The 15463-nt window shown below is 44.5% G+C and overlaps 1 protein-coding gene across 10 annotated transcripts in view; it reads left to right on the top strand.

Moving 5' to 3' along the window:
* The window catches only part of ARHGAP32 (Rho GTPase activating protein 32), a 247763-nt gene that overhangs the window by 113001 nt on the left and 119299 nt on the right, over positions 1–15463 (top strand). For 8 of the 10 annotated variants that reach the window (XM_053269518.1, XM_053269519.1, XM_053269521.1 and 5 more), the window contains 3 exons: positions 2134–2225; positions 4613–4654; positions 5148–5232. In XM_053269518.1, the coding sequence (XP_053125493.1) occupies positions 2134–2225; positions 4613–4654; positions 5148–5232 (219 nt within the window). The remainder of the gene's footprint in view (positions 1–2133; positions 2226–4612; positions 4655–5147; positions 5233–15463) is intronic. The other 2 variants (XM_053269517.1, XM_053269514.1) reach the window with 1 other exon arrangement.

Below are 15463 nucleotides of genomic sequence, written 5' to 3'. Positions count from 1 at the left end.
CATTCTTATGCATTATTGGGATACCTAGATGATAATCCCTGCCGCCCGTTAGGAGTGTGCACGGAATCGGGAAGCCCAGTTCGGTCCGAATAGAACCGGACTCGAATCGAACTTGGTCCAGTGTGGTTCTGTGCATATTGAGCTGGGCCCCAGTTCAGCTGGAGGCTGAACTGGTTTGGACCTGGCTTGAAGGTGGGGGGGGGGAGGTTGAAGGCCTCTGTGCATGCCGTGAGCAGTCAGAGGGCAGAAAAGGCTCGTAAATGGGCCGAAGCAGACTGGGAGGAGGTCGACGGGGGAAGGGGGAACCTTCAGTTACTCCCGAGGCCACGGCAGCACCTCCCAGAGATCGCTGGACCCAGCTGTAAGTTAAATTAAAAACCCACACATTTAGAACCCCTGAGCTGGCCGGGGGGTGGGGGTTCGGCTCGCAAGTTGAACCAAATTGCACCCGGCCCTGTTTGGTTTGAAGACGAGCCATCAGAATGGCAAGGTTTGATGGTGAACCAGCTGGATCTCGAGCTGGTCTGTACATACCTACCGCCTGTTATGACCTTCTGGAGAGGTCTGGTTACGGTTGCCGCTGGCTCGTTTGGTGGCAACCTGGGACTGGGCTTTCTCTGTGGCTTTGGAATATGCTCCCCATTGAAATAAGAGCATCTCCTTCTCGGTTTGTTTTCAGGAAGCCCCTCAAGACTCACCTGTTCTCACAGTCTTTGAATTAGAATTAGAATTAATTTTAATAATTTGTTTTAATAACTGTTTTATGTTGTTGTTTTTGTTTCATGGATTTTAATCTGTGTTGACTTTTATTGTTTTGAATTTTGTACACCACCTAGATATGTACAATATCAGGTGATATAAAATATGATAAATAATAAATAATGCATGATATATTGATGCAGTCTTTGGCACACACTATTTTATCCGTGTTTCCCACATCCATTGATATAGGCAAGGCAGAAACCGAGGTTGTCGTATTGAATTGCATATTTTGGGACTTATGTACTTATTCCTTTTTAAGGAAAAGTGGGTGGGCAGGCTTTTGATCCCCTAGAAGTAAATTAAAGTGTTACCTGATAAATCTGCATTTAATATACCATGTTTCATTTTTTTCAAATGTGCATATGACAAAATATTTTATTGTGAGGTGGTCATTCACAATATAGTGACTTGACTTGCGAAATCTTATTTAGATGTAAATAAGTAATGCACACTCAATGGCCATGTTGTTTCCCTTGAAAATACACCTGTTAATGAGGGGCTCACATTACTCCTGCAAAAGAAGTTAGGCTGAAAGTGTAATGGTCCTAGAACCACTTGGGAAGAAGAGCTAGTCTTGTGTTAGTTGCCATGAATTGTCCCCTTTGCCAAGCAGGATCCACCTCAGTTTGCATTTGGATGGGAGGGAGACTACACTGGAGCTCTGTTAGATATTCCCCTTAGGGCATGGGGCCATAGCTCAGTGGAAGAGCATCTGGATGTTTGCATGCAGAAGGTCCTAGGTTCACTCCCTGGCTTCTCCAGGTAGGGCTGGGAGAGATTCCTGCCTGTAACCTTGGAGAGCTGCTGCCTGTTACTGTAGACCAGGCCTGCTCAACTTAGTACCCCCAGCTGTGTTTGGACTACAACTCCTGTAATTCCCAGCCACGGTGGCCAATAGCTAGGGATTGTGGGAATTGTAGGCCAATGTCTGCAGGAGGGTCAAAGAGGAGCCGCCCTGGTGTAGACAGGACTGAGCTAGATGGGCCAATGGTCCAACTCGGTAGAAGGCAGCTTCTGTGTTCTTATTGTTTTCAGGGGATTTGAATTTTTGTCTCCCTGGTCCAAATTCAGAACCCTACCCACAATACTGCTCTACATTTTGAAATTATACCAGTGTAAGGGAAGAGAATTCCTGAAATTCATCGTTCTCTTTCTGGCATTATTCTATATTGCATCTTTGGAAGCGTTTTAGAAGCCTAAGTGTGAATTCCAGCACTTGGTGTCAAGCCTCTATTTTCAAAAGTAGCTTCTCTGTATATCTCCTGATTTGTCCGTTCCTGGAGAGACTTCTAGCTGCTGTTGAGAATTTACAAGGTTCTGTCGAACGCCGCCATCTAACTTTTTCCTTGCTCTTGTATTTTATTGCCCCAGGCAAGAGGAGCCGACATCCCGGAGATTTCAGGAGAACTACCCTTGCGGACTTGTGGCAGCACAGCTAGTATGAAAGTGAAGAATGTGAAAAAGTAAGCCGTTGTGTCTCATTGTTCCTTTGCTAGCCTCGGTGTCTTCCTCTGAGCTCTCGGTTGTTTACTCAAAGGTTCGGGCTGATTTGTTACAGCTGCACACTCACAAAACAAATTATATAGTGCTGCCTGGAGGCAACAGGAAATAGGTTCAGAATAGTGGAGAGCCCACCCACCTCTTCAGAGTGCTTCTTAACCTATTGCATCTGGGGATCAGGAGTGGACAGCTTGGGACTAAAGCAGGAAGGAGGCTTGGCGAAAATCTCCCACTTGTGCAAACAGACATGTCTTCCGTCTGCAGCAAGAGCAATTTGGAACCCCAGCCTTTGTGGAAAGCAGTGAAAAGTTTGGAAAAGGGAGATTATTCACCAAACACCCTGGCTTCTGAACTGCTCATTCAAAACATGTTTAAAGTTACTGACAGGGAAGGGAACCATGGGACCTTTTTAAAAACAAACAAACATGCAAAAAAACCTATAGTTCCCCCATGTTTGGATGCTTGGCTAGCTAAACTGGAGGTGAATGGCCTTCCAAATCATATCACCTTTATTTTGGTCTTAGACCAGCATAAGAGCAATAAAAACATGGTAAGTGACATGGAGGTGGGTAACACAATACACGCATATGGTAAGAGAAAATAAAACTATTGCTGTGAAATTATAAAAACTATAAAAGACTTTAGAAATCAACAAGTCAAATTTAAAACTATAGCTGTCCCATACAAAAAGACAAGACCACAAACTATGTGGCCGAAATCTTAAAACTGCAGTTAACAGTAATTAATAATGGTAAAAAGTGATTGCAAGTGTTTATAAAGGGTTTATAAAAGACATAAAGGGGGGGAAGCATTATAATTATGTAAAAGGGCATATAAAATAATGCAGGAGCAACTATAGACATAATAAGAGTTTTGTCAGTTTAAGGCAAAGTGAAGAGCTGAGAAGCTGAAGAACTGCAAAACTCTTAAGTCCGCGGGGTTGAATGGACCTCCGTTTTTGTGTTTCGTCTGAATCCGGCCTTGGTGTTAAAGCAGCCCTGAGGTGCATGAAGCTGTCAGGGACTAAACCTGAAGCCCACTGAAAATCAACATGTGCTCTGTCATTTTTGAGCTATGGGTGGTTCCTGTTCCTGTTTGGACTGTGGACTGAGCCATGGACGGTTCTTGTTTGGATGTGTGTGCAGGAGAGTTTCCAAGCGTACATTGTGCTTGTTTTCATTCTCTAGGGACTGTTCACACAATAGAAAACTGGGTAGGACAAGTGTCCTACCCAGGTTTGGGAGCTATGCATGCCCCTGATTTTAGATCATGTGTGAGCAAACAACAAGGTACAAGGAAGGGGGAGTGATTGTGCATAAGAGAGGAGCTGGGCAGGCTAGGCTTCTCTCCTGCCTTGTTCAAATGCTGGTTACGGGAGCTGTGTAAGACAGTGCCATCTTACCCAGTTCCTCTCTCTCACACAGTCACTCCCCCACTCCTACCTAGCTGTTTGCTCATACACAATCAAAAACTGGGAGTGTGCACAACTCCTGAAGCTCAATAGGATGCTTGTCGTACCTACCCAGTTTTCAATGGTGTGACCAACCCTTCTGTCTGCCCATCAGACCAGCCTCCCAGGCACAATGGCCTTGTCAATTCAGATATAGCACCAACCATGGATTGTGAACCATCCCCATGGTTTCTGATTCTGGCTTCCCAGTTGATTGCCAGACATGATTAGACAGTTCAGATCTCACAGCAAACCTTTGGTTGGCTTCATTAGCTGTGGTTAGTTGTGGTGTCTGAAATGAGCTTAATGGTAAACCTTTTGACATGCAAGATTGAAATGTACCTCTCAACTTTAGTTCAGGAAAAAAATGTACCTTATCTATCAGTTTGGGAAAATGTTTTTCTTCCAAGTTCTATATTGATGTTTCTTAGTGTGCTCTGTGTGTGTGTGTGGGGGGGCTATTTTGTATTGTGCGCTCTCTCTCTCTCTTCTCCATCACCCCAGAATGCTTTTCTATATAATCGCTAGCTGGATTTGTACTTGACCCTTCTCTAGCTGAAATGTTGATTTAAGGTTCAGAGCACTGTCCAACAGAGATGGATTTATTCAGAGTGTCCATCTATCATCTGCTGATTCAGCTAGAGAAGCTGGCCCTGTTTTCTAGAGGGGAGAGGCCAGATGCTAAATCTCATTTTGTCTTAAATTCCCATGGGAAGAGTGAGTGATGGTCACAATCTCCTTGTTTCACAACCTGAAATATCTGCTCTAGGAGTTCAGCACTAGAGAGTTGCCTCTTTATGTCAGTAACTTCTGTCGTTTGGGTACTTGGAGGTAATTGTGGTGCATCACCAAGTTTATGTAAGAGAAAGGATTTTCTTAAAAAGTGTTCTACACCCCCAGATCTACCAACTCAGGACTGATGGGCTGTGATTCTTTTCACAGGTAAAGTTCTGGTCTTATTTTTGCTCTATGTGTGAGGTTCTTCATGCTGCTTTCCCCATTGGTGATGTTAGAGCAAGAGGAATATTTTGTTCCTGCACCCTCCCTTTAGACGAAGCCTGCTCAACTTAGGCCCCCCAGCTGTTTTTGGACGACAATTCCCATAATCCCCAGCCACAGTGGCCAATAGCCAGGGATTATGGGAGTTGTAGGCCAGCATCTGCAGGAGGGCTGCAGCTGAGCATTCCTGCTTTAGACACTGGCCTTGACTAGAGTGCATGCTTTCCCATTAAAAGCCTGGAACTTATAACACCTAATACTTTGTGTTCCTCACAGAATTCTGCTCTTCACTGCTTTCCTGTGTCATGTAGACAGCACTCCACTCTTGGTTGGATTGAGATAATTGGGCATCCCTGCTTTGGTATAACCTGCATTTTACTAGCACAGTCAGTTCTGATTGTGGTGTTTGCATCTAATCTGGTACTTCTGTTTTCAGATTATCCTTTACCAAGGGCCACTTCCCAAAGATGGCGGAATGTGCACACTTCCATTATGAAAATGTGGACTTTGGCAATATACAGGTGAGTTTCACACTGATGTGTTTTCTCCGTTGGCTCAAAGCTGGTTTGGAAAGTTGTATCATAAAATTATCTGACCTCCTCCATTGTTGTTGCATAATTATTATGTCCACTGTTGTCTGTGAGTGTTGTCTTACTTTCTCTGACAATCTCATCTTTTCCTGCTGCCTGGTTTCTTCCTGCTGTCTCCTCTTTGCTCTCTGAACTCCCTGCCTCTCTTGATGCACCTGACTGACTACAGGTGGCTTTACTTTCTCCTATCCCTTCTTGCACTGGAGCAGATCTGTTGTGAAGTCTTAGAACTGCATAATGCTTGAGTATAGGCGATGGTGCCATAGCTCAGGGGTAGAGCATCTGCTTTTCATGCAGAAGGTCCCAGGTGCAATGCCTGGCATCTCCAAGAAAGTGCTGGGAAAGACTCCTGCCTGCAACCTTGGAGAACCCGCTGCCAGTCAGTGTAGACAGTGCTGAGCAAGATGAAGCAATGCTGTGACTTGTTACAAGGCAGCTTCCTACGTTACTGTGCAAAGGGGCAACATCTGGGGAGGAGAGCTGGTCTTGCAGCAGCAATCATGAATTGTTCGCTTTGCTAAGCAGGTGCTATCCTGGTTTGCATTTGATGGGCGACTAAATGTGAGACTGTCGGTTGTAAGGTATTCACATTGGGGAATAGGGCCGTGGCTCAGTGGTAGAGCATCTGCCTGCTTGCAGAAGGTTCCAGGTTCCCACCCAGGCAATTCCAGGTAGGTCTCCTGCCTGAAACCTTGGAAAGCCGCTACCAGTCTGTGTTGACAATACTGAACTAGATGAACCAAGGGTCTGACTCTGTATAAGGCAGCTTCGTTTGTGCCTATAATGGGACCCTGCTCTGTTCCTTACTAATATGAGATAGTGCAACTGAACTTTGCATTACTTTGTAAGCCCCAACCCGGCAACGTTTTTAATGAAACCAGTTCTGCGGCGTTTTGAACAAGGCTTTACACATGCTGAATGTGCGTCCGAAATCTAGATTCTTTGTGGCGCTTTCCTTTGAGCTGTTTCCCCCTCCCTCTTCTGCCATTCACGTATGACAAGAATACTGAGGCTTCACCCTGCATTAAGCAGATTTCCACAGTCAAACTATTGTTGAAAGTGTCAAGATTGTGCATCCTGATTGAAGCAGGGCAGCTTTAAATGGCTTTTATGAGGAAGCATCCGCTCGCAGCCTGAGAGATTACAGAAGCCGTCTGTCAAAGAGTCTTCATGCATTTCTGATAATGATTCTTCAATTATGAGCTTGCTCTTTGTTTAACAAAGTCTTTAAATACTTCCTTGGCTTAACCTAATCATGCTAACCCTACGTGGTTAAAGGCTTCATCAAATTAGATTCCAAATTACTACTAGCTTTCTCCTTAAACTAGTTGGGGATCTCGATACAGCCATAGCGTATTAGCTGAGGCCGCCAAACCCATTGCTCTGATGAAGCAGCCTTCAAGTTCAGGCATATAGACGTGAGGCTATCGCTGAGTGATCTTCACTATTTTTCAAGTGGGGCCCACTCTGGCCCAAACCCTTCAGTTTGGAAGCTCTTTCCCACTGCGCTGACCTCTGCTCTGTGCTGGGAGGGAACACTTTCGCAGGTTTGCCCTTCCTCCTTGCAGCTGGCCTCAGCGTCTGGCCTGCGCCGCTCCTTGGCAGCTTGTATCTGGTGGTGGCCTCTCCTCACTTGGGATGTGCGAGCAGCCTCGTTTTGAGCCAGGCTCGACATCGAGCCGGCCCGGTTCGAGCAGTCCAAGTTTGAACCAGAGCTACCCACAACCGGCTCACGGACCGGCTGGGGGAGGGGTACTTGAAAAGGGGAATCTGGTGATGATTCCCTAGAGTAAAGGTGGGGTGTGTGAGAGAGGAAAGGTTTTCACCTTTTACAATTCTGGCGGTGGGGACAGCAGTGGCAGAGACATAGGAGGCGGGGCTCTCAACCCCCGCTTCCCAAATGCAGCCCAGTTGGGGCCTCTGCACATGTGCAGAAGCCATTTTCATTGCCTACGCTCATGCACACAGGCCATTTGCGTCACCACCACCGAGCCCGGGCCGGATTGGGTCAGTTTGAATCCAGTCCAGATTCGAACCGAACCCGTCTCATGGCCGGCTCACACATCCCTACCCGTCACTGCTTGTACCATTGCTACACCACCAGCTTTCTTGCTTGTGCTCTCATCCTCTCTCCTCTCCAGCAGCAAACATGCCTGCTGTCCTTCCTGTCCTGAAATGGAGGAATTTGGTTTATAAGCCATAATCTCTTTATCAGGAATCTGTTGCATTGACGCTTGCTTTGCTTAGGCCTGTTCAGTGCCTTCTGTGTTAACCAAAATCTGAAATTCAAATGGGGAAGGAGAACAGCAAAAACACCCATGTTTGATCTGGTGGGCCACTGTGCGAAACAGGATGCTGGACTAGATGGGCCTTGGGCCTGATCCAGCAGGGCTGTTCTTAGGTTCTTATGTTGATTTCCTAGAGGGAAAAATCATTCCCCTCCAATCAGGAAAATCCATTCTATTTGAATGTAATGTGCAGTGACAGGTTCTTCCCTTGTGAAACATGTCGCCACTCTTTCTGCAGGACCGGTGCAGGCCGAAACATTAGCTAGCTTTGCAAATCACTGGATTTATTGACGTGCCTGCACTTCATGAATAGGATGTGCTTTGCTGCTGTCAACAGTAAGAATTCAGCAGTGTATTGAGAGATTAATTATATTTATGATTACATTAATCCTTCAGGTCTGAGCTTAGTGCCTTTTCTAAAGTGTGTGCTGAAAGGTCATTCTTTGCATGATAAATTTTAGTTTGCCCCATTGGTGTGAGAGTGCTTGCGGCTCCCATTATGGCAGGACAAGGAGAGAAGACAACACATTGCGGGCAGTATATATTAATATTGCAGTGCAATTGTAAAGTGCTGATTGAGTGGTTTCAGAGAGCTCTGTAGTCTTTCTTTCCTTGAAACATACCTTAATTTAATTGCAATACATACCAGTCACTGCTGCATATTTTCAGTCCCCACAATGATGTTATGTGAAGGTTTCTGTCATAACTGCAGAATATTTCCTTCCCTTCCCTTCCTTCCTTTCTTTGCTTGATGCCCCAAACTTCCATCTCTGGGCGGTTTACAACAGCATAAAACAGATTAAAAACCTTTAAACAATTTAAAACCATAGTCTAGTTAAATAGCTTGGGTGAAAAAGTAATTCTTTAGAGACTTTTTAAAAGTTGTCAGAGATGGGGAGGCTCATATTTCAGCAGGGAGCACATTCCAGAATCTTGGGGCAGCAATAGAGAAGACCCATCCCAGACAAGCTGGTGGCAACTAGACTAACTTCTCCAGATGATTTCATTCATTCATTCATTCATTCGATTTCTGTACCACCCTTCCAAAAATGGCTCAGAGAAATACTGAAATGACCCCTCTCCTAAACCTACCTTGCAGAGATAGGGATTGTTTTAATGAAAGGCGGTATACAAATTTAACAGTAAATTTTAAAAAAAATTAACGATAAATAAATTTGAAAGCTTCCTTATCGTGAGTCAGATCCTTGGTCCATCTAGCTCAAGATTGTCTACACTGACTGGCAGCCACTCTCCAAGGTTTCAGGCAAGAGTCTTTCCCAGCCCTATCTGGAGATGCTGCCATTGACTGAACTAGTGACCTTTTGCAAGCAAGCATGCATGCAGATGCTGTTCCACTGAGTTATGGAGTTCTGTACATCACACCAGGTGCAGTGTTTCCTCTAACAGGGAATCCCAGATGTTGTTGACTGCAACTCCCATAATCCCCAAGCAAAAGCCATTGCAGCTGGAGATTCTGGGAGTTGTAGTCAACGTCATCTGGGAATCCCTATTAGAGGGAACACTAACCAGGTGTGCAGACAGAAGGAAAGTATGAGGATCAACTCCTTACTTAAATCTGAGGTGGCTGCGGGGGGAAGAAAGACTTTTTTTGGAGAGAGATAAGTTATTAAGTTTGGTGGTAGGAGTTCAATAAAATAAGGGGGAGAACACTTCAACTGCTTGGAGGGGGGAAATCTGTACCCCTCGATCATGAAAATAGGCTGCAATCTGGGACATAGTTGTGGGATCCCCAGACCAGTGTTGAGCGCCCCCCCCGCCGAGGGGGACACCCTGTTTCTAGATCTGGTCATCAGGATCATTTGGGCATGTTTAGCAGGGATTCCTCCATATGCAAGCCTTTTCCCAATATCTCATCTGTCATAACAGTAGACATTTTGCTACTAGTGGGGAATTTTTAGAGAAGTGGTGTTATCTCTGGCAGGGTGGTAAGAGGTGGGTAGTTCACAGTCACAGCAGTACCGAATGCCCTTCCAAAAAGCCACAGTGTAGCAGAGTACAGGCAGACCTTGATATCTACGGCTTCATGTATCTGTGGTTGGGTAGAAGATACTCGACCTCAGCATACGCAGGGGAAAAGGGAGGAACATGCCAACCTCATGTATCTGTGGGTCAGGGGTGGCCGTAAATGATCACAGAGGTCAGTTCTGGTTGCCATTTTGTTTTGGAGCCTCAAAATGGCTCCTTTTTTAAAAAAAGTGTGTGTGTGAGGGAACCATGGTGATTTTCGGGCAATTTGGAGGCATTCATGGACATAGTGCGACTCAGGGGGAGTAGCTAAGATGGTAGGCAGCTTCCTCCTGCATCCCCCTGAAATCCGCTGTTTTTAAAAACTGTTTTCTTCAAACTGGGAACCTAACCCCCAGTTCCCCATTGGCCTAATGCCTCCATATTCACGGTGTCCATATCTGCAGTTGTGCCATGGAACGGAACCCCCGCAAATATCGAGATCCTTCTGTATTCAGATTTTCCTTTGCCAGAGATGTGTTTTGCTAAAGCAAAGGTACTTTTTGGAGCACAAAAGGACTTTCCATAGTCGACTAGTGACTTGCCTGTTCACTGGTATACGATTAGCATCTGTGATTAATTGTAAATAGATTAATTTCATTGATGGATCAAATCAGCATACAAAATTACAATGCTTGGCCAAGGGCACACTGCAGTTCAGTGCTGGTAGCACGTGCGTAAGATCAGTTCTCGGCCATTTCGTTTCTTCGCTTTATGTTTCCAGGCAGAGGAATCAAACGTTATGACTACTCACAATGCACACGTGATCTTTCATTTGATACAAATTAGCCCTTCAGGCAGGATGTCTATATGAATTGCATGTTTTGTGTCTCAGCATCAGAACAGGACATTAGAACACATGGAAAGTTGGTTCCCAAGGCAAATGCATCCCCTTATTCTGTGTATATGCTTATTATTGGTGGCAGAAGAGCTGTTTGAGCTGAAAACCTGTTTTCCAGCTTACAAGGCCGTGCCAGGAATCCTTTGCTTCGGCTCAGTATTGTTTTGATGTGGAATATATTTTGCAAGCTTTATCTTTTCAGTCAAGACTGCTGCTTTTCTGTTTCTAGACTCTTTTTAAAAACACTTTTAATGTGCTCTATGCTGCATTGAGTCACCCCCCCCCCCACTTCTGCTATAGGGCAAGCTGCTGATACCTTACATTGCTAACTTAGTACTTCATTGCAAGTGAGAAGCATAATGGTTCTGTCTTATAAACATTTATGTGACACTTTTCAGCAAGAACAGCTCTCAATGTGCTTTACGAACCAAAGACACTGAAAAGAACGAAAAGAAATATTGCTGGTGTGGGACATCAGTGGATGTTTTTTGGAGTGTGCTTGCTAACAGAGCAAAGAGACACCTTTTAAAAAGTGGTGATTCTCTGATATTTAGCAGGGGGAGAGCAACTGGCCCTATCCATCCCCAGCACAGCATCCCCCCAGTGGCTGTTGCTGGGGCCTGTCTTGTGTTTCTTTTTTCGATTGTGAGCCCTTTGGGGACAGGGAGCCATTTTATTTATTATTTCTCGATGTAAACCGCTTTGGGCACTTTTGTTGGAAAGCGGTATATAAATATTCGTAGGAGTAGGGTCGACGATTCCTGTTTCCCACCCACACCAGGTTAAGACTTGTTCATCCTGAACATAGGAAGCTGACTTATATGGAGTCAGACAGTTGATCTATTTTCTTGCTCAGTATTTTTCTATACTGACTGACAGTGACCCTCCATGGTTTCAGGCAGGAATCTCTCCTAGCCTTTTCTGGAGATGCATTATTGCATGTATACCCTGTCCCTAATGGCCCAGCGGGGAAGTAACTTGCATAGGGAGCAAGAGGTTGCTGGTTCGAATCCCCGCTGGTATGTTTCCCAGGCTGTGGGACACACCTGTATTGGGCAGCAGCGATGTAGGAAGGTGCCGAAATGCATAATCTCATACTGTGCGCGAGAACGCAATGGTAAACCTGTCCTGGATTCTACCAAAGGAAACCACAGGGCTCTGTGGTTGCCAGGCATCGACACTGACTCGATGGCACAATGTTGCCTTTACCCTGTCCTATCCCAGGAGTTCAGGGTAAAACTATGGGCACAGTCCTTCCCTTTTAATTGGCAGCGGAACGCTCTTCAATCCAGCAGAATGTCCTTCTAGTGCCCTGGCCTTAGTCTAACAACAAGCAAAACTGGTATTCTCCAGAGGCCTGCGGGGAGGTGTTGACACTGCTTTCTGTTTTTCACTTGACCTATTTCTCCCTATTCTTGTGAATGAAGTGCAAATCTCTCTGTTGAAGAGCTTCATATTGCTTAAGCCTTTGGGTCCCCTGGCGCCTAACACACAAACCTCTATTTTAGCGATATGGGGGAAAAATACAGGAAGGCAGGCACCATTGGTCTGTACGAGAAGTGAAAGTAGTGAAGGATTGGAGGGTGTGTAACACGGATGGAGTTTCCGGGTCTCGTGCAAAGCAGTCATTGGCAAGGGGATATAATTTTTTTTCAGAGCCTTGCATCATCGGGTTTATTTATTTTATGTATGCTTGCATTTATAGCCCGCTCTTCCTCCAAGAAGCCCAGAGCAGTGTGGATCATTATGTTTCTCCTCACACCAGCCCTTTGAGGTAGGCTAGGCTGAGAGAGAAGTGACTGGCCCAAAGTCACCCAGCAAGTTTCATGGCTAGATGGGGATAAGAACTCGGGTGTCCCTGGTCTTAGACCAACAGCCTTTCCCCCATTTCTGAACACATTTAGGTCTGGACAGGTGAAAACATTTCTTTAAGGAGTACGTTATTCTCTGGCACCAATGATATGATATTGTTATTCCTACCCCATACATGCTCCAGTTAAAGATGGTAGACTGTTGGGAAAAGGGAGCAGGATTCCTACAGCGAGACAAAGAGAAAATAATTGTTGAAGCAGGAAAGGAACCCGTGCTGGATGATAAAGTTATGGGGAAAGCATTAGCAGAGGCAGGCCATTCAATCTCACGGAGTGCATCCACCTTGCATGCTTCCAGACTGAGATCTCTCATCATGTTCTTATCTGGGGACATTGACGCAGGTTGCAATTTCCCGTATTTCTAGTGCCTTCCTTTCTGCTCAAAAGCAAGAGGTATTGTCACCTAGGCTGATCAACATTTTGTCCTTTTCAGATTCTGTACATTCTCAGCTGGTCTAGAGAGGAGAGCTGGTCTTGTGGTAGCAAACAAGACTTGTGTCCCTAGCTAAGCAGGGTCAGCCCTGGTTGCATTTGAATGGGAGACCACATGTGAGCAATGTAAGAGATTCCCTTCAGGGGATGGAGCTGCTCTGGGAAGAACAGAAGTTTTCAAGTTCCTTCTCTGGCTTCTCCAAGATGGGGCTGAGAGATTTCTGCCTGCAACCTTGGAGAAGCCACTGCCAGTCTGTGTAGACAATACTGAGCTAGATGGACCAATGGTCTGACTCAGTATATGGCAGCTTCCTATGTCCCTATGATACTTGCACAGTTCTTTCCGTTGATGAGAAAGGCCTTATTTTGAGTGTGTTTCAGTGTTCTCTCTAATTTTTTCATCTGTGTGCAGAATGAGTTTTGTTCTGGATGGCAGCATCAAGGCAGTGTGTGCATGTGTGCATTCAGAGTAGGGCCTTCCTGATTCAACCTGAGCGGGATCTAAAATTCATTGAGTGGACACCAAAAAACCTGTGAGTGTGCGCACACCTTAGAGCGAACACTGCTGTGTGTGTGTCTCTGTGTGTGTTGCTAACTTGTTCAATTAGAATTTGTATCCTGCCTACTTTCAAGGAACTTGAGGTGGTTCATAACAATTCATCTCCACAAAAAGTACATCGAATTATTATAAGCTGCATTAAAACCACTAAGTTAAAAAGTATAATAAGATTAAGTCAGAAACAGCGGCCCATAAAATTATTCCACAATATCAGAGGAGGTCTACTGGAAAAGGAACGTTTTCAGTTAGCACTTAAAAGTCTGCAGGGAGAGGAACAGGTGACATGGTTGGTAGAAGGTAAGTATCTCTCAAAAAGCGGATGCTGAGGTTATCATGCTTTTATCCGTGTGCTCCCCCACCGCCCCCATTATGGGAGTGAGCAAGGACTAATGTAAGGATGTCCTTCTTTGTAGCGCTCTGTCAGAAGAACTCTAGAGATATTAGCATAACTAGAGCTTTAGGGAGAATCTTGCTTGCTTGCATCTCTCTCTCTCTCACACACATTATGCAGGTTGCATTACCCTATCCATTGCTTGAAAACATTCACCCCCCCCCCCAGTTTATATTAAATCCAGCGCTGTCAGATTTATCAAATGCAACAGCTGTACATTCCTGAATAATTCCATGTGAGAATTATATAGCCCAGACTTGGTGGTGGTTCTGCTATTATTTTTGTTGCTTCCCCTGCCACTACCTCATTCCAGCGATGGCCTTTGATTTATACACCATGCAAAAGAAAGAGAGGCTGAGTTCTGCTTTACAAGTTGAGGTGAAAATGATAATCAAGCTTTAGGATGAGCTAAAAGAAGTTGCTTGACTATCTTGAGAAATCCACTCAGTCATACATAAAGCCTGCAGAAGTGAAACAAATATATATGGGCTGTGGAATGCACTCCTGGCAGAAATCCGTAATCCGAGATTATTGGCCTGGCCTTCCAGGGTTTTTAAACTGCTTTTAAACTGCAAAAGTTTGGCCTGGCTTTCCAGAGTTTTTAAAACACTGTTTTAAATATTTTAATTTTTAATGGTTTTATCTTTTTATAGTTTCTGATTTTAACTGTTAATTGATTTTAGTTGTTTTTATTTTAATGTAAACTGCCCTGAGCCACTTTTGGAAGGGCAGTATAGACATCAATCAATCAATCAATCAAATCAAATAAATAAAATAATTAATCTCTTCTTCCAGTTTATAACACTGAGTTCAATGGGTATTATTTCTTTCAAAGAACTGCTGATTTCCCAGTTTTGGCTCAGTTAGAAACGAGCACATTATAATTTATTGACTAACTTAAATGTATAGATTTGTCACTAAATTTTATTTCTTCCTCTCCAGAATATGGAAAACTTCTATATCGGGCAGCAGCGATATAGGAAGGTGCTGAAAGGCATCATCTCAGACTGTGCGGGAGGAGGCAATGGCAAACCCCTCCTGTATTCCACCAAAGACAACCACAGGGCTCTGTGGACGCCAGGAGTCGACACTGACACAACGACACAATCTTTCCTTTCCTTTCCTATTTATACTATGTTTTGTGCTGTGTTTGTGTTGTTTGGTTAAAGACCATAAGAAAGGATTCATTCATTCACAAAAAAGGACAGATGGAAATTGGAGGATTCTAGAACAGAGTATTTATAGCAATTTCTAACTTCAGCCGTCAAGTCAGTGTTGACTCCTGGTGACCACTGAGCCATGTGGTTTTCTTGGTAGAATACAGGGGTGGTTTACCATTGCCTCCTCCCTCACAGTATGAGATGATGCCTTTCAGCATCTTCTTATATTGCTTCTGCCCAATATAGGAGTTTCCCATATTCTGGGTAACACACCAGCGGGGATTTGAACCAACAGCCTGCTGTTCTCTAGGCAGGTTGCTTCCCTGCTGTGCCATTAGGTGGCCTATTATAAATAGTACAAATACATAATAGCAGGCTCTCCATAGTACCCTTAAGTAAAACCATCTCAAACCTGACCTTATATGCTGCCGGACAGAATTTGGACACACACAGTGTTATGGGTACATAGCGATCAACTAGAAGGAAAGAAGTTTATTCATCATCCCTTCTATAAGGCACATTTAATCAGAGAGGAAAAATGAGAGAAATATGGATAGCTCTATAAAATGAACACTATAAAAGAACATGAGTCAGA

The sequence above is a fragment of the Hemicordylus capensis genome, chromosome 8 (genome assembly GCF_027244095.1).
Source record: "Hemicordylus capensis ecotype Gifberg chromosome 8, rHemCap1.1.pri, whole genome shotgun sequence".
In the NCBI taxonomy this organism is placed as follows: Eukaryota; Metazoa; Chordata; class Lepidosauria; order Squamata; family Cordylidae; genus Hemicordylus; species Hemicordylus capensis.
Note: the sequence above shows the minus strand (reverse complement) of the source record. Positions and strands in the feature narration are given on the sequence as shown.